The sequence below is a fragment of the Bombus flavifrons genome, chromosome 18, assembly GCF_040668555.2.
Source record: "Bombus flavifrons isolate JBK064 chromosome 18, iyBomFlav1_principal, whole genome shotgun sequence".
NCBI lineage: Eukaryota > Metazoa > Arthropoda > Insecta > Hymenoptera > Apidae > Bombus > Bombus flavifrons.
The window spans coordinates 4,459,366-4,482,830 of NC_138459.1; the positions used below are offsets into that span (position 1 = coordinate 4,459,366).

General features: G+C 38.6%; 1 protein-coding gene across 1 annotated transcript in view; it reads left to right on the forward strand.

The window, feature by feature from the left end:
• The first annotated feature begins 12,224 nt into the window (after positions 1-12,224).
• Positions 12,225-23,465, forward strand: part of LOC138189015 (homeotic protein proboscipedia) — a 68,631-nt gene continuing 57,390 nt past the window's right edge. The window contains exon 1 of the mRNA XM_069131167.1: positions 12,225-14,150. Within this exon, the coding sequence (XP_068987268.1) occupies positions 13,622-14,150 (529 nt within the window). The 5' untranslated portion in view covers positions 12,225-13,621. The remainder of the gene's footprint in view (positions 14,151-23,465) is intronic.

The window sequence follows — 23,465 nt, forward strand, 5'->3', positions numbered from 1 at the left end:
ATTAATATCTTTTCTATAAAATCTTTTTACGTTGCCGACGAAATTTGTTTACAGTTGAGGACGTTTATTATGAAGCGGCTGGTTTACGTCTATTTTTCCGAGCGATAATCTTATACCTATTTATTTATATTATTTATAGTAAATTAAACAGTATTATGTTTCTGATGAAAGAGAATTGGAGATCTTTAGCGATGATTCCTATTTTCCGTTTAACCTAAACTCTGCCGATGGTCGAGCCAGAACCAAGTTCAGTTTTTCAACGACATTACCAGACGAATCAGCAAGCTTTTTATATATTTTGTATATTTTTTGTAATAGCTTATACATGATGCCTAAAAGATGCAAAAGGTACATATTCGATAACGATATTATTGACGACGAATATTATTTTGAATCTATTGGGTTGGCAACTAAGTGCCAACTTCAGTTGGTTAATTTGGCATTTATTTATTAAGTTAAGTTGGCACCTAGTTGCCAACCCAATAACAAGATGGAAGAACAGACCAGCGTACAGCTACATACTGTTTAATGCGAAAGTGGCAAAACTGGTAGGGAAAATTATTTCTTTGAGGCTTGGAAATATCAACCATATGTTCTTACCTATTGTATAACGCAAACCAGGAGAAACAGAATAAAAAGAAAATAACGCATTTGCCATACGTACATCGCTTAGTTGATCAATTAGTTGGAGATTTTGTATCTCCATCAATTTTTGGAACAGTAGAAAGGCTTCTACACATCATTCGGCGAGATGATACAGAAAGAAGTAAAGACTGTGTGGTATGTTGCAATCGAAAAATCAAATGTGAAAGAAGCTGGTCAACGTACCATTGTGCTACTGGTTCGGTTAAACCAGACTCGCAAATAGACGACTGTTTCGAGAGATACCACACCGTGCAGGAATATAAAACGAGTCATACATTCACTTTATGGAAATTGGATATTATTTTAGTATTATTATTATTTCATATATTTATTATTTTAGTAGTTTTCTTAGATATTATTTTAGTATTTTTAATATATACATACCAGGTATGTAGATATGAAACCGGAATTTTTGTATAGAAAATACACGTTTATTGTATGAAAATAATTAAAAATATTTAAACCCCTCAAAGCACTGTGATTTACCAAGAGCATGCTCACCGTAAGCTTCGACAAGCATTCGATGCGATTCTGCAGCAGTTTTCTTCAAATGGTAACAGAAAAACAATGCTGTCCGCAAATCGTAGTTTCCAGGCACAAAATTTGACATGTTCAACGCCATTACAAACTGTGCTGTTGTATGAAACTTGTATTGTATCCGAGTCGAAAATGTTTGTGAGATGTCAACAAAGACTTTTGGCGTCAATGACGCAGTTTAGTAATAACTACATTATCGGCTAGGGCCATCTATAGGCGAATTCCGGTTTCATACTTACAGACCTGGTACACGCTTTCTAATTCTTTCTGATTTTCAACGAAGCATGAATCTCTAAAAATTAGTCATTTCATATGCTACAACCTAAAATTTGCAATTCTAGCCGTTGATTGCAAAGGAAATTGGCTAGTGTCCCGCAGAACGCGAAATGCATTTCCATGGAAGGATCATGCAAGCCAAGTGCGGGTTGGTTCAGTCGCGGCATAAAGGATTCATTGGATTCGAGGAACGGATTATCGAGGCCACAGCGAGTCCCGCGGGCTGAATATACAAATTTCCACAATTATTCGTCGACTTACGACGTCATTATATTGCAATCTGGGAACACCAACGTGGATAGACCGGCGAGTGATTTCGCCTAATATCAAGCACCCCCCACCGCACTTTCTGATACCCCGGTATACCACTTCCATTCGTGTCTCGAACAGCACGCTGCAATCGACGGAACTTGCTAATCGTACTGCTTCGAACTATGCTTGCATGAATTCTTAAACAACCTGCGAACTATTCTCAGCGTTAGTTGAAATTTTCCCAAAATGCAGAAATTGTCGTACATCGTCGTCAATTTTCAGAGAGGTTATTGTCATCATCAGAGGCTTTATGCAAAGTAATCTATCCGAAAAGTGTTTTCACAAAAGTGCACCTTTATACAAATGTGAAAAAAGTCGTATAATTAGTGCTTTCATTAAGTAACAATTGCCTGGTATAATATCTAAACGGCGAAACAAACATTAATTTAATTTCTATTTCTTTAGTTACGTTCATAAAAATTCGCAATTAATTTGTGCACTTCTGTTGTACAATTTTATAAAATGTTTTATAAATTGTCTAGACACGCGCAAGCGATAATTTGCTAACTAATATTATTAACGAATTAACAAATTGTACATTACAGATGGACTGTTCAGAAATCACGTTATATACAAAGATATATAAATTTTTAGGTTATCCGGAAAGTGTCTTTTTTCCGCAAAAGTGTTTTTCACAAAAGTGCACCTTTATACAAACGTGAAAAAAAGTCTGTGAAATGTCGCGGTGTTTATCTCAACAAAACAAAATGGATCGTACGTAATTTTGAAACTTTCCGGATAACCTAATACAATAAGATAAACGCAAGAAACGATATGTATTTTTCCTATGTGTATATATGTATGATTCCTATCTTTCGAGTCTTTATGACAGTAAGGTTATGTTATGTTTCGAAACGTAACGATTTCTGTACTGCAGTAAATCTTGAATAAATATGTTTTCTATGAGAATCGATTCGAACACCTTGTCAATTGTTTATTCCCAATGGATTGTTCCAATATTGTCCCAATGGATGGTTGTTGGAATGGATACAAGTGAAAAAAATTCGTTTTTGAAGAATTATTCAGATTATTGGGTTGGCAACTAAGTGATTGTGTATTTTGTCATTAGGTGGCATTGACAAAATCCGCACTTAGTTGCCAACCTAATACGAAGAAAAAAGAAAACAACAAAGAAATAATCGCGAAGAATAAATACAAAACGGTATTGAATCGACACCATTAATTACCCTTGCTCATCACCGGCTATCGAGTTCCATTAGCCGGTGCCTGGTCGACGTAATCGCTCGCAATTTATTTAATCGAATAAAGAAGGGTTTCTCGGGTACTCGAGTTCCGGGAATGCGACACGGTATTCGCATTACGCAACACCAGCCTCCGGCCACGTTCCTCCGAGCGACAAGTGCGCGCACGTTACGGTTAAGGTGGCCGGTTAAGGACAAAAGGGTTTCGAGGGATTCAGTGACCACTGAAGAACGGGTTGAAAACTGTACAGAGGGTTGAGTAGCAAGGAAACATTCTGCAATCTCGTGACAGCATTTGCTTCTGAATAAGTTCGGTTTTGCAAACGTTTTATCTTCATTCTTAATTTGTTAATTAAGTCGATTCGTTATTTTAATTATCTTAATTCGAACTTTCTGGAAATGTTAATGCAAGTGAGAGAAAATTGAAACTTTTCACGGAGAAAAATAGAAATTTGATTGGAACGAAATGCGAATGGAATTAACTTGCAGTGTAAATTAAATTCACATCGAATAGGATAAAACTTAATTAGAAGAAAATTCTTGAAAATTGAACTATCAATTAAGTTCACGTCTTGTAAGGTAAATCATCGAATCTAAATACGAATAACACAATTCCATCTCTTCCCAACAAGTACCGACAACCAGAACCCTTACATTAATCTCGTACAATAAAAGTGATTCGGAGAAATTGAAGATGGAGCTGGGAACACCATCATCGATGTCTCATCAGTGTGCACGCTGCACTTATGAGGAACTAGCTGGTCACAGTTAGAAACGAACGAGGCGACACGCGCGGCGTGGCAAGAGAAATACCAAAAAGGTTTCGGGATGTGCGGCGTGTCGAGGGTTTACGAGAGGAACGCGGCCACCGCAACACACGCGGTGGCCGAGAGCAAACCAAACCAAAGATTAATGCACTACACTTACTGGGGCAATTTGCGCCAAGTGTCGGCCCTAGACCTGCTCTGTATACCTCCGGGGTAGATTTGTTCCAGGGTGGCGTTCTCGCGGGGAGATCCCTCTCTCTTTTGTAACAGTCACCCCTGAGAAGATTCTCCGGTGGACCGTTTCTTTCTTTCCAATGAGGAAGCATGAGACTTGCTGAATCGATGACTATATCGTCGATCGAAGATGTTTACAAGAATGTTAGTGTAGTGTAACACGAGTCAATAGAAGATTCGAGTCGCGAGAGACTCGTATTGTTGTGCTTCGAGTGGCAACGCTGTTTTGATTTGCTGGATTCAAAGGTAAACAAACTCCGGACAAAATATTATCGCCGCTATTTGTAATCGTCAACCGGAGATACATTCGAACCTTTACGATACTATAGTTCGATACAAATATTGGGTTGGCAACTAAATGATTGCGGATTTTGTCAATACCACGTAATGATGACTTAGCCGCAATCACTTAGTTGCTAACTGTTACGCCATGCGGCTTGCCATAGGCCATATTCTTAACCGTCGATCGTGGCACTACAATATCGCAGACGAATCGTCGCGTCTGCCCGACAAATAAACATTGTAGTGGCAAGCGCATGGTTCATTAAGCAGGGCGACTTCCAGAAACGTCGACTCGTGGCCGTTATTTTACCTCGCGTAAAAGAATGTGGCGTGATCCGAACGTAGTGGGGGTCGTCTTCCAGAAAAGACGAAAAAGATCGAAGGGCGATCGGAACTGTTCGAGAAGTCGAACCGTCAACACATGTCATACGTCGCGCATTTATATTTTTGTTCTATGTATATCTCTCTAGTTAATAAGTTGTTGGATTAAACATTAATTTATTTGTGTTAAATCTGTGCAATTTTATTGAACTACCCTTATTATCATAATAGAAATAAGGGGATCGGTCAGTTCGTGGCGTCGATTATTTAATCGTAACGGGAAGTTACAACTCTCGTTGACGTGCTATCTCGCGATTGGTCGAAACACTAACCTAATATTTCGCAGATTTTCAGCGTAGACGTTTGGAAGAACGTTCGTTTAGAAATGAGGAAAATTGAATAATATATTTGACGAAGATTATAGTTAAAGTGTTGATGTCCATATATTTATTCGTTAGAACTCAATATAAACGCAACGTTTTTCTGCAGCAATGCCAATTCTTGAATATTAGGTTGGCAACTAAGTGATTGTGGATTTTGTCATTAGGTGGTATTGACAAAATCACTTAGTTGCCAACCTAATAAATGAACGTGCTCTCTAGTACAATTAATATAGCGAGTCATAGAGTCGAATAGCGAGCGTATAGTCGAACAGTAGCATTGATCGAGCGACGATTACGACGCCACTATCTCTGTACTTGTACTTAAAGTGATTTTAATATAATCGTCTATTGCTTTATTATTATTTTGTAACTGGTCACTTTAATTAACCACCTAATTAATATGACGATTTATTTGGGAGTGGTAATTTACGTATAAGTAAATTGCGGATATTTATGCGGTTATGAGAAATTGAAATATGTAATAATATAATAATGAAAATATATAAAGTGAAATATCAACTTGTAGCATTCAGAGGATGAAACGAATTTCTATGTGTATTCTATCTCTTTAGTTACTTTTATGAAAATATATTACAATTTTAAAAATATTGTACTCTATAAAAATATATTACAGGATTAAACATTATATTAATTGACATTAATATTCATAAAATATTTCACAAGCAAAGATTTTTATAAATATTCTGAACGAATCTGAAATAAGAATTCTAACAATCTTGAACAAATATATTCTGCATTGGAATCAAGTTAAACTCATGTCACTAAATCAAAGCCTCTAGACAGCATTGTAAACGAGGCTGCTAACGTCACCAACTAACGGTTTTTCTCAATTTCAGCTTGGAAATCGAAGCTCGTATACCCAATCGACGAAGTCTGGCATGGAAAAGAGAGGAAAACACGTGATGGAAGGACGAAGACGAGAGACAGAAAGACAGAGGAGGACCCCGGTTGAACGGGAGTGGCAGTTCTTGCGATTAGCGAGCGACTAGGGGAAGCTCGGTGCCAGAGTCTGAGGTTTTAATTAAGCATTCACTGCGGATGATATCGCATGCCTCTTTATACTTCATAGCGGCCAGATGTTGCTACGAGGACCTTCCTCGCCTTAGGTCCTCCGTGCCCCGCCACCGCGCCACGCAAGGAACGTCGCTATTTCGTTTTAATTATGCATGTTTAATTTGCTTATATCCTGGCCGCCGCTGATACGCGGCGCGACTAGACGTTTCTGCCCGAGTTTCGCCACAGTTTCTCCTTGCAACCCTACTGACAAAGATTTCTCGTGACCTGACGATTCATGGTAGCTCTGCTCCACGTTGCACCGTATTTTAGGAAAATTTGCAATCGAAATTTCCAGGTAATTACATGGAAAATTACGTTGTATAATTTATTATTAATGTGGATACTTTCTAAAATGTTTAATATAATTTACTATTGCTACGTTATATATTACAACGTTATAATTTTATAATATTATACATATTCTTTTTTAATATTTTAATATATGCCTTCTCACACAACCATTCAATTTAGGTTATGAACGCATATATGCGTTCTCACATAACCTAACATTTTTACCATAACATTTTTAGGCTAAAAGTGGCGTGATAAAGAAGACGTATGGATGTTATCCACCTGACATTCTGATGATTTCGTTGAAAACAAAAATTAATTATCAAACTGGCGAAGCAAAGCGAAAAGCAAAGTGTGTGGCAGACCACAATGCCTCGATGGGCGCAGTCGATAAAATCGATATGATTTTGAGTTCACTTCGCTGTGTTCGAAAAAGCGCAGAATGGTATAAAAAATATTTTTTCCACCTCTTACACCTCGCTATATATAACGCATATATTCTTTACAAAAGTGCTAATAATAAAACTGGAACATTTGACAATTTTCATCTGCTTCTCGTAAAAGATGTTTTGCAAAAATACCCACCACTCAGAGTGGGGGCTAAAGGAGGAAGAGTTCGTTCGGGCGGCCTTCCATTTCGGTTAACGGAGAGGCATTTCCCTGCATCCTGCGTAACTAAAGAAAATAATAAACATTCTTCACGACGAAGATGCGCTGTTCGCACTAAATAGAATCGCAGGACTGACTCGCGTTACCAATGCAAAAAATGTATCATTGGCTTATGTATGGAACTCCGCTTTCAGATTTACCACACAATACGAAATTATTAAATTTTCAATTTAAAAGATATAATTTCAAACTTTGATATTGTTCATGTTATTAGTGCTTAATGAAATAAATGGTTATTATGGCTTTTCAGGTCACTACATAATTTATTTTAGTTACAATCGATATATTTTGCAATGAAAATTCAGTCTGCTCAACTTGCGTTCTTTTGTAAAAAATACGCAGCCCACGGTGTGCTTCTTCGTAAAGAGTGGACAGTACACGGCGCACGCTTAACGTCGGACAACGCAGCGCTCAAAGGGTTAAGGTCTGTTGTTTCAGTCGTATACTAATTACAATTTTCAAAACGTTACTTATCGACGATAAAAACCACGTAATTTTAGAAAATCAAGTGTAGAAGAAACATGGAATACGATTCTATTGAATTTGAACATTTTTAACGCTTATTCACAAGCTCACGTAGGATAATTAAAACACATTGGCCGTGCAGCCTGAAAGGGAAAGGAATGACAATTCCACGAAGTTCGGACGTGGAGAGCAACTGAAACGTTTGCTGTGGCATGCGAGCGAGAAAGAAGGAATAGAGAAAAAAGGACAATTTTATTTGGAGTCTTTAACGAGTTCGCTTTTACCTCGAATGTCGAAGAGGAAAAAGTTAGAAAGGATGGCGGGGAGTCGTGTTTCATGAACGAAGGGCGAAAGTTTCCTTTGCGGAGAGGACTCGTTTCAGCGATCCGGTGATTGACAGATCGAACCCCGCTAGCAGACCATGCTAAAATGGCGACGAAAGATGGTTTATTTTTAATGGCGGATGTGAACCACATTGAAAACTGTGTTTTAAGACTCACGCTCATGATGCCGGCTAAGTCGAAACAAAGCATCCGATCCTGCCCTTAATAATTTCTAATTAATTGCTTAATTGTCGTAAAGAAAGAAATAATCTAAAATTAGAATTCCAAATTTAGTAGATATAATAAATAAACATTCATAAATAAATAAATAAATAAAATCAAATAATAATAATAACCTAAGTTTCAAATATTCAAGCTTCTCAGAAAGAATTTTATAGCAAAAGTGAACTAGAATATCAATCACTCATAAATAAATAAATAAATAAAATCAAATAATAATAATAACCTAAATTTCAAATATTCAAGCTTCTCAGAAAGAATTTTATAGCAAAAGTGAACTAAAATATCAATCACTCATAAATAAATAAGTAAATAAAATCAAATAATAATAATAACCTAAATTTCAAATATTCAAGCTTCTCAGAAAGAATTTTATAGCAAAAGTGAACTAGAATATCAATCACTCATAAATAAATAAATAAATAAAATCAAATAATAATAATAACCTAAATTTCAAATATTCAAGCTTCTCAGAAAGAATTTTATAGCAAAAGTGAACTAGAATATCAATCACTCATAAATAAATAAATAAATAAAATCAAATAATAATAATAACCTAAATTTCAAATATTCAAGCTTCTCAGAAAGAATTTTATAGCAAAAGTGAACTAGAATATCAATCACTAAAAAATCAATTTTTTAGGAAAAATTCAAAAGTGTGTAGAAAAACGAAAGATCGAAATGAAATTCCATGTACGCAAAATAGTTTCAGAGTACAAGGCACTCACTAGGCAAATCCATTGAAAAAGCCGCTTGAACACTGTACATGGGTCTCTTTATGCCACTCGATAGCCTATATATTAGGCGTCTTGGCGGAAGGTATGGCGGTGTCAATATATATGCAAACGCCGACATAACGATCTATCGGTACGTAAATATATAAGGGGTGCGAGGAGCAGAGTGGAGAGGTCGGGAAAAAAGAGGGGCGAAGGGGATGAGCGAGCGCAAGAGCCGAGAAAGGGAGAAGACGAAGGAAGGAAAAGGGAAGAAGAAAGAGGAAAGTCGAAGCTTAATATAAAACTTCATTTCGCAATCGGTGGCAGCCGGAGGAAACGGAGAGAACTGACAGACAGAAATTCCAGTACCGTAAAAAGGGGCCTCGCTTGGAATCTCCCATTTTTCTAGTATTAAGCTTGCCCGAGATAAGATAAGCGCGAACGTTCGTGGATTCGAGCACGCGGCGTTACTGCGAAAAAAGAGGAAATTTCTCAGCTGAAATAGAATGGCGGGACGGTGTCGATGAAAATTCTTTTCCATCTACGTTTTCGAAAAAAAGAACCCTGGCAATAGGATGGACCTTGATCTCGGTAAAAAATATTTGCAATTATTCTACTATCTAAGAATTTGTTTAATTCTACGTCTATCTTTCATACTACTCTAATACACCGCAACTAAATATCAATTATATTATTATAATACATTAATATATAATATTAATTATATTACTGATGCAACTTCATTTTAAAATACGACACATAAATTTAATACTCACAATACTATAAACTTGTAATACTACAAACACTCACAATCTACCTATCATAATCCACCATAATCTACCATTGTGCCTCGATATTATATGGCAAGGGATTGAAAAGGATATAAATATAAAGCCATAGTAAACAGGATAATTCAAATAAGAAGGGACATTCATCAGCTACTAGCTGCAAAAAGCAATATGTAATTTAAAACTGCTATTTAAAATATAAAGGCGAAGCACCGTTTTACGAAGCGAGGTATCGACGCACATAAGGAATCAGAGTTTCGAATCGATCGCAAGAAGAAAGATCCTGCGAGTCTCCCGGGACTCTGCCACCCCTTGCATCCGCCGTATTCCTCCTTTGGAGAACTTTTCGTTCGTATATTTCGAGCATCCTTGCTATATTCTTTCGGTGCGCAGCAGAAAGAAGGGGTCGAAACGGAGCGGCACGGTGCGCGCGATGAAACTTTTAATAAATGGCGGAGTCGATATGAAGTATAGGACTTTGACATATCGTGTGTCTGTAATGTATAGTTAAATCTGGCGGCAGATGTGGCGCTGCTCGCCTCCCTCTCGCGCTCTCTCGCTCTCCTACTCCGCTCTGAGCCATCCGCGCCCTCGTTCGCGTTACGACTCGGCTGTCGCCCTTTCAATCTCACTCTTTCTCGCTCTCTCCGTGGCGAAAATTCCCGATTCTAACCTAACCCGCTGCTGCATACATCTCGATACATATTCAAAGCATACGTTTCATAGGTCAGATTTGCCGAGTACACAAAACATCAATTTTCTGGACAACTGCCTATTTACGATAAATGAATATAAATATAAATTTACAATCTAAATAAAATGAAATTAATATCTAGAAGACTAATTGGAAGGATAGATTTTACTGGAATTCAAATTTCGAATATTCATTTACCAGGCGTTTAGAAACTTTGATCACACAGTCGTGAAATTAGGTTAGGATGAGTAGAAACGAAAATAATTTCCCTTGCTATCATCTATCATTTTTTCCCCACGTAATAAAAGATTTCTGTAGCTACCTGAATTTGCAGTGTGTTCTGATCCACCCTGAGAAAACGCATATTATTCCATGGTATCTTTAACGCAGCAGAAGCAGAGAAAAAAAAGGAAGTAGCAAGTAGTAGAAACGAAAATAATTTCCCTTGCTATCATCTATCATTTTTTCCTCACGTAATAAAAGATTTCTGTAGCTACCTGAATTTGCAGTGTGTTCTGATCCACCCTGAGAAAACGCATATTATTCCATGGTATCTTTAACGCAGCAGAAGCAGAGAAAAAAAAGGAAGTAGCAAGCAATTCATCTATATCGTAGGCTGCATCGTGCAACGAGGGTAGTGGCACGAATTTTTTGTTCCTGCAAAACGGTGGCAAAGTTTTCGATCAAACCGGCTGTCTAAATGAGAGCTTCTCCACAAAGCGGATCAGGGTAATCTGTCATCAAAACTGCCCCATGGCAAGTCGCCGTAACACCAGCCGGTGCCCCCAGCGGCCGGAAACCGTGGCGACAACGTCGAATCCGCACCGTTCCATCCCTCAATCTACTATCGAATTTACTACCCTCGTAAAATTCTCAACGATTTTCTCGCCACTTTTAGCGATTGCAGCAATGTTTTCACAGTGTTAAACGTCAGACGATCGCATTCCATAATCTCGATGGACTGTTTTGCATAGATTTTTCCCTGCGATTATATTTCTATTCAAATTGTACCATTGGGAAATAAAATTCATTGTTGCTGTACGAGAAATTGTTGCTTGTATCGCTCGTCCTTGTTTCGGAAAATACGAAGACAGGCAGGTAAAAGATTGGACTTGTTAAAATCCATTTTAACAAAAGCCGCTGGCTATTTACCAAGAAAATTAGCATTACAGGCGAATGAAGAAATACGTGATGTTAAACACGTCACTAGATGGTCAGAAACGCTGGGGAAGGGAGAATAAGTAATTAGCGAAAGCAGATTTAATGGAAAGAAGAGGACATAATGAAACAAAAGTAGGGTACTACAGGTAGCGACGGATACTCAAGCCCAGGAGTAAAAATAACAATTGGCGGATAAGTGGAACGGTACAAAAGCGATATAACGGTAAACCTATGCGTTTAAGAAAAGAAAAAATGTTTTAACCCAAGCAAATTTCTTTACAATACAAACGGTCCTCGTTTGCTTAGGTTAAGTTAGGTTAGGTTAGGTTAGGTTAAGCTAAAGCCTCGATTCATTTACAACTTTATTGCTGCAGTAGCACAGTTATCTCGCCACGAATTCACGAAACAATTTTTCCGCTATTCAAACTATGTCTTGTGAAACGTATAAACTGGAAACAAAGTAAAAAGCTCATAGCTGATAATTAATTCCCATGAAAATAGGCCGATCACTGGACGCGAGAATCAGATTCTTACGATGGAAGTTAGAAAATCGAATATGGAAAAATCACATGGAATTCTTTCGGAGAAACATATTGCAAAACGTTCCACAACCTTTACCACTCACAATACTCATCCGCATGCCAAGAATCCATTTCACGGAACGAAGAAGACCCGATGGCCATCCTTCGACAGTCGGATCTTTACCTTCTCCTCGGCCGTTCCCCCGAAGGAAGTGGAACCGCGTGGTCGAGCACGTGATAACGTCCCCTCCACGTCGCGTGTCGACGGAAGTGGCGCGCTCGCGCGGCCCGCCCACAGTTGCGCCGGAATCCATGACCGCCCAAGTCGGCCTCGTGGTCGTGGCAGCGAACAGCAGAGAGTCGGTCGGCCACACTGCCGCGTCGAGGCGAGCAGAGAGGAACAGCTACGCAGTGTCTGTTCGTTGTACCCTGGCGGTTCCGTGCCCTCGGACCTCGATACGGCCAGCCCGCCTACGACGCCGGAGGGCTGTGCCTCCGCTGCCGCGATACCGCTACCCCATTGGTCGATCCGTTCTACTGGCACCCGGTCACGTGTCTCTCCCACAAGCACGGTGGCACACAGCGGCGAGAAAGAGTCGACGCTCGACGACGCGAAGAACCCTTGGGCCACCAACCGCCGAGGCCCCCTGCCCCACGGAGCAAACGAGACAGCAGTAACAACAGAGACACGCCACGGAGAACATTGGAGAAGCGAAAAAGGCCACGGTGGAATTCGTCGGGGTGCCAGCCTCGAGTGGAAGTCACCGAGAGAGTCTCTCTCTCCTCTTGCCCCCTCTACACTCCTCGTGTACCCTTTGCTTCCGCCACCATCGAACTCGATCCTCCAAGGCGACTCCTACCTATCCTTTTTCTCCCACCATTTCGCTCTCTGTTCCGTTCTCTGTCTCCCCCTCCTCCTTCCTCTCTCGCTCTGTCTCTCTCTCCCTCTCTATCTTCTCTGTCGATTACAGTTTACCTCTGCGGCGTTGCCCTTCTCGAGCCCCCCACCTCCGCTTCTTTCTCCTCCTCCATCACGTCACTCGGCAAGTGTACATTGCGCTCGCTGGCTCGCCTGCCTAGCCAGCCAGCCAGCTAGCCTGCCTGCCTGCTTGCCTGCCTGCCTGCCTGGGTTCCGGCCGATCGGAACGCTCGTGGTAGCCGTAGTGTATGCGAACGAGTGCGCGCCAGTCTCAGTGCTGCCGATTTAGCGTAACGTCTGTTTATCGTTGCAGCGATTTGCTCTGTGAAAGTGTGCTTCCGCGTTATGTGGTTCAGCCGCACGGACCAGGTTATGTGATGCTACGAGGTGTGATAGCTACGGGGTGAGTTTTCGCGGACATGCGAGTGTTCTGTGTGCCGACGTGCTTCGATCTGCAGTGAACTCGACAGAGAAATGGCCCCGTGAATGCACCAAGTGGAAGCAGCTGTCGCGAACGACGGGTTGGACCTGGCCAAGGTCCTTCTGTTTTCCTATATTCTTATTCCTCGTGCTAAGTGAACGCGCGATTATGACTCGTGGTGTATGCTGAAACTGCAGTGCGAAGGATTCTTTCAGGATGTAATATCATTCTCGTGTTTCTGATGGCACAGCTAGACCAAGGTCGTCAGTTACGGTGAAAATAGAGACTACAAATAGTAGAAAAATATTGCGCAACCAAACTACCCCATTATCCTCACGCAAGCAAGGAAGAATATAAAAACCAGTGTACCCTCGTCTATGCGAGGCAAGCAACAATTGTCGTCGCATCAGCAAGAGAGCCGCGAGGATCCAACGCAGCTGGACGGTTGCGGCAGCGTGCAGCCAGCCGGAAGGCAGCTCGAGGCGGTGGTCCACGCGGGTAAGGAGATCGCGAGCGTGAAGACGAGGCCGACGACACCCGTCCTGGCGAACGACGGAGGGGGTGGCTTCTGGCTGGCCACGGTGGCCGCGGGGGCAGGTGCCCCAGCCGGGCTGCCCCCGCACGGGACACATCACCCAGCCATGGATCCGACATGCGGCTCCGCGGAGACGGGCTTCATCAACAGCCAACCCTCCATGGCGGAGTTCATGACCGCGTTGCCCCAGCTGGCTGGCGACGCGAGCCTTCAACACTCTCCAGGAACCGGAGGATCCATCAGCCCTGGATCCCATCATCCTGGCTACCACGCTATGATGGACCCTCATGGGGTCGCCGATCCGTCCGTCAACGTGCCCGAGTACCCGTGGATGAAAGAGAAGAAGACTACGAGGAAAAGCAACCAACAAGGTAAGTAAGTGAGAATAGTGAAAATTGGAGATAATCTTGGAAAATGGCGGACTTTTGTCATCGCGAGATTTCGAAGGAAGTGGGAAAATAGGGGCTGTAATTCGAGTTCGAAGAATATTTAATTGCGTAGGTGGAATGATGGAAATAGATTTTAGCCGAGGGAAATGATAAATTTTAGATCATCGTGCCAGTACTGTTAATTAATACCCAATATTTGGCACCCTCTTGTAAATTGATGTATTTATTGTTACAACGGTTTTGAATTATTTAATGGAAAGAAATTCGGGAAGGAGACGAAAATAGACGTAATTTGGTAGTATTTAGAGGTGTTTTGGAGAAATAGATAAAATTGAGCAGAGTTCAATTCTAAATGAGTTCCACATGATGATACAACGTTGTATGTTGAGAGGCAGATGAATGGTCCTAAAAGGCACCCCGCTTGTAATTCGACAGACACGATTACACTGTACCATGTAAGTTACAATGTCAATTACGAGGACCCTACGAACGTTTCAGGGGTTCGTTTGGTCCAAGTCTCGTTGCGGTGAATCGATGAACGTTCGAGTCAATTAACGCGAGCCCATAGGATTCGATTACCATTTTTACTGCACGCGGCTTTACAACCTCAGAAATCCCCCATTTGTGACTCAAAAAGCGTTACAATTATCCTTAATATTCCCCCAGCTTCTCAACGTTATTACAATTGTTATATATTAATCTTCAATCTGCCCATAAAGACTGAGTCAGGAATCAGGCCACTAGAACATAAAATCACCCCTTTTACACATTTACAAACGTGTCATTGTTGAGAAAAAACGTCCATTGAAGAAAGATCAGCGATCCGTCATTCATCAACACCTATCAAACTTCTATTCACTTCGGACAGGACATTTAATGGTGTGCAGTTGTAGGGTATAAATCAATTACAGAAGAGAGCTCGTAAATACAAGTGAAAATAGTCTTCTAGATGCTCTACGTTTGCTACCCCTAACAGACCTCCGATCGGACCGAAAGCTACTCCATTTAACCGAGCAATTACCAACACCCACAAACGTCGGCATAATAGTTTACGGGATAATTGAACCATCGACCAAATAACGATGAATATACCGCGAATGTTCATGCACTTTTAGAGAACTTAGGAATACAAAAATCTGCAGAAGTATAGTCAGTGGAAGTGTAGTCAATGAAGTTTAATTAGCACTAGTGTTATACTTAGTTTTTATTTATTTATAGTACGTAGATTATTTGGCTAAATTTACGATAAATATACCGCGAATGTTCATACACTTTTAGATATTAGGAATACAAAAATGTGCAGAAGTATAGTCAATGAAGTTTAATTAGCACTAGTGTTATACTTAGTTTTTATTTATACATAGTACGTAGATTATTTAGCCAAATAACAGTGAATATACCGCGAATTTTCATGCACTTTTAGAGAACTTAGGAATACAAAAATCTGCAGAAGTATAGTCAGCGGAAGTATAGTCAATGAAGTTTAATTAGCACTAGTGTTATACTTAGTTCTTATTTATTTACAGTACGTAGATTATTTAGCCAAATAACAGTGAATATACCCCGAATGTTCATGCACTTTTAGATGTTAGGAATACAAAAATCTGCAGAAGTATAGTCAGTGGAAGTGTAGTCAATGAAGTTTAATTAGCACTAGTGTTATACTTAGTTTTTATTTATTTATAGTACGTAGATTATTTGGCTAAATTTACGATAAATATACCGCGAATGTTCATGCACTTTTAGATATTAGGAATACAAAAATGTGCAGAAGTATAGTCAATGAAGTTTAATTAGCACTAGTGTTATACTTAGTTTTTATTTATACATAGTACGTAGATTATTTAGCCAAATAACAGTGAATATACCGCGAATTTTCATGCACTTTTAGAGAACTTAGGAATACAAAAATCTGCAGAAGTATAGTCAGCGGAAGTATAGTCAATGAAGTTTAATTAGCACTAGTGTTATACTTAGTTCTTATTTATTTACAGTACGTAGATTATTTAGCCAAATAACAGTGAATATACCCCGAATGTTCATGCACTTTTAGATGTTAGGAATACAAAAATCTGCAGAAGTATAGTCAGTGGAAGTGTAGTCAATGAAGTTTAATTAGCACTAGTGTTATACTTAGTTCTTATTTATATATAGTACGTAGATTATTTAGCCAAATAACAGTGAATATACCCCGAATGTTGATACACTTTTAGAGAACCTAGGAATACAAAAATCTGCAGAAATATAGTCAGTGGAAGCATCTGTGAAGTTTAATTAGCATTAGTGTTATACTTAGTTTTTATTTATTTATAGTACGTAGATTATTTAACCAAATAACAGTAAATATACCCTGAATGTTCATGCACTTTTAGAGAACTTAGGAATACAAAAATCTGCAGAAATATAGTCAGTGGAAGTGTAGTCAATGAAGTGTAATCAAACTAGCACTAGTGTTATAGTACACAGATTATTTAGCGAATAAGCAAAATTAGTACTGAGATGGTATGTTGGTGAAGGTGCCCACAAGAAATACTGTTGATGTTCAACAATAAGTTTATTAATTTATTAACAATCAACAGCCAACAATTAACGATTAACTATCAACAACAAATAACGATTAACTATCAAGAATCAATAATCACATATCTCTAATTGTGTTTGCTTCTCTATGACGCCTAACCTATCGCACATCGCAGCTCAGGGCACAATGAATCTTTGATTCCAAACCAAACGAATTCTTTTCATACCTCCACTACGCACGCATTTATTAGATGTCCGTGACGGTTGCCGCGTACGCGATCTTGCGAATATTCGGCGAAAGAACCGTAGAGATATCGATGGTACGTTAGGAATGCCGGCCTTACGCTTTGAAGATACAGCGCTTTGTGTCGCGAAGCCATTGGAAAGTTGCATGATCGGGTGCCGCCACACTACTTACTTATTTTTGTTACATTTAATAATAAACAATATTTAATGAAACTTGCTTAGTATCTGTCCGCTAATTTCAGTATATATAAAATATATAAAATACGTGAAACAGAGAATTTATAACAATTATTAGAAACGCGAATTTCTATTCGGATATTATTTTTTTAATTACATTGGTAAAAATATAAAATTGCATAAATATCCGCAGTCCACTGATCAAGCTACCGCACTGCCAGTCAATTAACGCTATGATTGCTGTAGCGCGTGTATGTGGAACGTCTGTCCGGCGACACGTTGCGGCTCGCCACGGGGTGCCCGTTGTCCGACGGCTAATGACAGCCAGCAGCCACTCCTTTTCTCGACGGGACGGCATCTGGACCTCGTCACGTGCGAAAACCGCGCGTTTCCCAAGCATTCGTAAACATTCGCCGGCAAATTATGATGTATCGTTGGACGAAACGTGAGCCTGCCGCACAGACAATCGATGGACGGATGGCTAACACATGCGGGAATTCCGAAAACTCTTTCAATTGAGGGTGAATTGTTGCCTTCCGGAACGAGAATCATCGCGTCCACATGCTGCGCAGAGTTTGGAATCCAGTGTCTTTGAACCATTCATTGTGTCATTCGTTCTGGTTTACTCGACCTTTTGGTCAGCGTCGATTAGCTTTTTCGTTTGGTTGTCATCGACATTTGTCGATGGTTTGACGATAATGAAGTATGGTGTATCTTGGTCACGGTTGTCAAATTTCGTACAAAATTAGCGATGTTTTTTTGTTTATTTTAACTGTTGTATGTTGATTGGCATCTTTGTTCGAAAGGTTTAACACCCGAGGAAAAATTGTTATCGAGGACGTTGTATTTGACGTTAACGCAATTTCCTCTGTTGTTAGCAATCGTCGTCTTGAAATTGTGCAACAGGAAACGCTGTAATTCCGAAGGATCGTGTTACGACTGAGCATCGATAGCGGTGTAATTGACTTACTGTTTGTGTCATCCTGACCTTCTGATGAATTAATGGAATTGCGAAACGTGCGATTTTTGATATGAACTTTCTTCTCGAAACATCGAACGAAGTTGTTAGAGTCTGTGCTTTCTTCACATTCTTCGAACGAAATTACAGCAGAAATGAAAGATAAACGCTGCTTTGGTTGGGTCAATCTTCACTAATTAATTCTAATTAATTCTTCATTAATTATTTGAAATAATTAATATCACGAAATATAGGAATATTTTTAAGAAATCCCAGGTGTCTCTTATCTACGTGAAATACGCATAAAATGCACCTATTTATACGTACCATATCAGAACATGTTCTGATTTCCAAGATTTATAAGAAACAACATAACAACAGCGACTTCTTCGCGGTACAAAATTGATAGAATTGAACAATGCAATCGTCCCGGAAGAAATTTCAAATTCTTATCACAAGAATATAGCAACAATAATATAGCAAATATAAACAAGAATATAGCAAATATAGCAAGAATATCGCAATTGCAACATGTGATTGATAGAATTGAATAACGTAAATTGATTTAGTACAAGTAAAATTTCCAGTTGACGTAATGTCAACGTCCTGATTTCCAATTTTCCTAAGAAACAACACAATTACAGTGATTTCTTCGCGGTACAAAATTGATAGAATTGAACAATGCAGTCATCCCGGAAGAAATTTCAAATTCTTATCACAAGAATACAACAATCACTGTTTCGCAATCGCAACATGTGATTGATAGAATTGAATAACGTAAATTGATTTAGTACAAGTAAAATTTCATCTAGCTGACGCAATATCAACGTCCTGATTTCCAATATTCATAAGAAACAACACAATTACAGTGACTTCTTCGCGGTACAAAATTGATAGAATTGAACAATACAGTCATCCCGGAAGAAATTTCAAATTCTTATCACAAGAATACAACAACAATCACTGATCGCAATCGCAACATGTGGTTGATAGAATTGAATAACGTAAATTGATTTAGTACAAGTAAAATTTCATCTAGCTGACGTAATGTCAACGTCCTGATTTCCAATATTCATAAGAAACAACACAAGTACAGTGACTTCTTCGCGGTACAAAATTGATAGAATTGAACAATGCAATCGTCCCGGAAGAAATTTCAAATTTTAATCACAAGAATACAACAACAATCACTGTTTCGCAATCGCAACATGTGATTGATAGAATTGAATAACGTAAATTGATTTAGTACAAGTAAAATTTCGTCCAGTTGACGTAGTATCAACGTCCTGATTTCCAATATTCATAAGAAACAACACAATTACAGTGACTTCTTCGCGGTACAAAATTGATAGAATTGAACAATGCAATCGTCCCGGAAGAAATTTCAAATTCGTATCACAAGAATGTAACAACAATCACTGATCGCAATCGCAACATGTGATTGATAGAATTCAATAACGTAAATTGATTTAGTACAAGTAAAATTTCCAGTTGACGTAATGTCAACATCCTGATTTCCAATTTTCCTAAGAAACAACACAATTACAGTGACTTCTTCGCGGTACAAAATTGATAGAATTGAACAATGCAATCGTCCCGGAAGAAATTTCAAATTTTAATCACAAGAATACAACAACAATCACTGTTTCGCAATCGCAACATGTGGTTGATAGAATTGAATAACGTAAATTGATTTAGTACAAGTAAAATTTCCAGTTGACGTAATATCAACGTCCTGATTTCCAATTTTCCTAAGAAACAACACAATTACAGTGATTTCTTCGCGGTACAAAATTGATAGAATTGAACAATGCAGTCATCCCGGAAGAAATTTCAAATTCGTATCACAAGAATATAACAACAATCACTGATCGCAATCGCAATATGTGATTGACAGAATTGAATAATGTAAATTGATTTAGTACAAGTAAAATTTCATCTAGCTGACGCAATATCAACGTCCTGATTTCCAATATTCATAAGAAACAACACAATTACAGTGACTTCTTCGCGGTACAAAATTGATAGAATTGAACAATACAGTCATCCCGGAAGAAATTTCAAATTCTTATCACAAGAATACAACAACAATCACTGATCGCAATCGCAACATGTGGTTGATAGAATTGAATAACGTAAATTGATTTAGTACAAGTAAAATTTCATCTAGCTGACGTAATGTCAACGTCCTGATTTCCAATATTCATAAGAAACAACACAAGTACAGTGACTTCTTCGCGGTACAAAATTGATAGAATTGAACAATGCAATCGTCCCGGAAGAAATTTCAAATTTTAATCACAAGAATACAACAACAATCACTGTTTCGCAATCGCAACATGTGATTGATAGAATTGAATAACGTAAATTGATTTAGTACAAGTAAAATTTCGTCCAGTTGACGTAGTATCAACGTCCTGATTTCCAATATTCATAAGAAACAACACAATTACAGTGACTTCTTCGCGGTACAAAATTGATAGAATTGAACAATGCAATCGTCCCGGAAGAAATTTCAAATTCGTATCACAAGAATGTAACAACAATCACTGATCGCAATCGCAACATGTGATTGATAGAATTCAATAACGTAAATTGATTTAGTACAAGTAAAATTTCCAGTTGACGTAATGTCAACATCCTGATTTCCAATTTTCCTAAGAAACAACACAATTACAGTGACTTCTTCGCGGTACAAAATTAATAGAATTGAACAATACAGTCGTCCCGGAAGAAATTTCAAATTCTTATCACAAGAATACAACAATCACTGTTTCGCAATCGCAACATGTGATTGATAGAATTGAATAACGTAAATTGATTTAGTACAAGTAAAATTTCCAGTTGACGTAATGTCAACGTCCTGATTTCCAATTTTCCTAAGAAACAACGCAAGTACAGTGACTTCTTCGCGGTACAAAATTGATAGAATTGAACAATGCAGTCATCCCGGAAGAAATTTCAAATTCGTATCACAAGAATATAACAACAATCACTGATCGCAATCGCAATATGTGATTGACAGAATTGAATAATGTAAATTGATTTAGTACAAGTAAAATTTCATCTAGCTGACGCAATATCAACGTCCTGATTTCCAATATTCATAAGAAACAACACAATTACAGTGACTTCTTCGCGGTACAAAATTGATAGAATTGAACAATACAGTCATCCCGGAAGAAATTTCAAATTCTTATCACAAGAATACAACAACAATCACTGATCGCAATCGCAACATGTGGTTGATAGAATTGAATAACGTAAATTGATTTAGTACAAGTAAAATTTCCAGTTGACGTAATGTCAACATCCTGATTTCCAATTTTCCTAAGAAACAACACAATTACAGTGACTTCTTCGCGGTACAAAATTAATAGAATTGAACAATACAGTCGTCCCGGAAGAAATTTCAAATTCTTATCACAAGAATACAACAATCACTGTTTCGCAATCGCAACATGTGATTGATAGAATTGAATAACGTAAATTGATTTAGTACAAGTAAAATTTCCAGTTGACGTAATGTCAACGTCCTGATTTCCAATTTTCCTAAGAAACAACGCAAGTACAGTGACTTCTTCGCGGTACAAAATTGATAGAATTGAACAATGCAGTTCGTCCCGAAAGAAATTTCAAATTCTTATCACAAGAATATAGCAACAATAATATAGCAAATATAAACAAGAATATAGCAAATATAGGAAGAATATCGCAATCGCAACATGTGATTGATAGAATTGAATAACGCAAATTGATTTAGTACAAGTAAAATTTCGTCCAGTTGACGTAGCATCAACGTAAACAGGAGGCTGAATAGGACCACCGATCCATTTTCCAGCAACTTGTTGGCTATTGTCGTCCCATCGAGGACCAATAAATCTACGGCGGAGGACCCCGACGCGGTCGTTCGACGCAAGGTCGCGCGATCAAAGGGGTGGCCAGTAGTTTATGGGCCAAACGAAGCCAAAACAAGCACCGTGTTCTGTTTCCATTTATCTCGAGGCCATTGCTCTGTCGTCGGCTCGGTTATCCGTGGAAAGTCGCGGGCCGATTCGGTCGCGGGACACGTCGGAAGATTAAGTGTTCGGCAGGAAGGTTAACCAGTCGTTGGCCAGGCGGTAACACGCGGAATCATCTGTAAATTGAGCCCAGGGCCAACGGGAGAGAGCGTCGGGACGGCCATAACTCACGGGGCCTGCTCTCTGCCACCGATCCTCTCTTCGTCGTCTCTATCTACCTCTTCTCCCTTTCTCTGTCACTCTATTTCCCTCCCCCTGGCCGCGTTTTGCCTTCCAACCCTCTCTTGCCGGACCTTATCGTTACGCTGGACGATACCCCTTCGCGATGACCCGACCTTCTATGTGGAAATTTTAAGATGTAAAATATTTGGCACAGAGACGAAGTCGATTACAAGTGGATTATGAATTTTTACGCGTTTGTGAGAAATTCAGGCGTGGAAAAGTGTGAAGAATACTCGTAAGATGTAAAAATGTACAAAATGTTCAGGGTAGTGTGTTTGTTATAATATCGTTAGAGGGTTGGTGTCCTCTTATCTGATGTAGTTTTTTTTATTATTAATTTGATCACAAGATACTGTTAAATAATTTTTATGACTCTTCATTGTAAGTTTTAGGCAGAATATTGTCAGAGGGTTGATTTTCTCTTATCTGATGTAGGTTTTTACTAATAATTTGATCACAACATACTGTTAAATAATTTTTATGACTCTTCATTGTAAGTTTTAGGCAGAATATTGTCAGAGGGTTGATTTTCTCTTATCTGATGTAGGTTTTTACTAATAATTTGATCACAACATACTGTTAAATAATTTTTATGACTCTTCATTGTAAGTTTTAGGCAGAATATTGTCAGAGGGTTGATTTTCTCTTATCTGATGTAGGTTTTTACTAATAATTTGATCACAAGATACTGTTAAATAATTTTTATGACACTCTCTTCATTGTAAGTTTTAGGTAGAATATTGTCAGAGGGTTGATTTTCTCTTATCTGATGTAGTTTTTTTTATTATTAATTTGATCACAACATACTGTTAAATAATTTTTATGACACTCTCTTTATTGTAAGTTTTAGGTAGAATTTTGTTACAGCATTGGTTTTCCCTTAGACGTAATTTTTTATTAATAATTTGATCACAAGATACTGCAAAATAATTTTTATGACACTCTATTCGTTGCAAGTTTCTGATACATTTGGCTATTTCTTCTATTTAATCAATGAATAAATATTTTGAATATTATGACGCAGAGTGAATTTGATATCTCACACTGCAACTGTTAGATAGTCGCAATAGTATTTTGCGAACGAAATGAATCTCAGGTTAGGTTAGTTACATTTAGAAGGATCAAAGAAGCGACCAATGGTTTACGAACGAA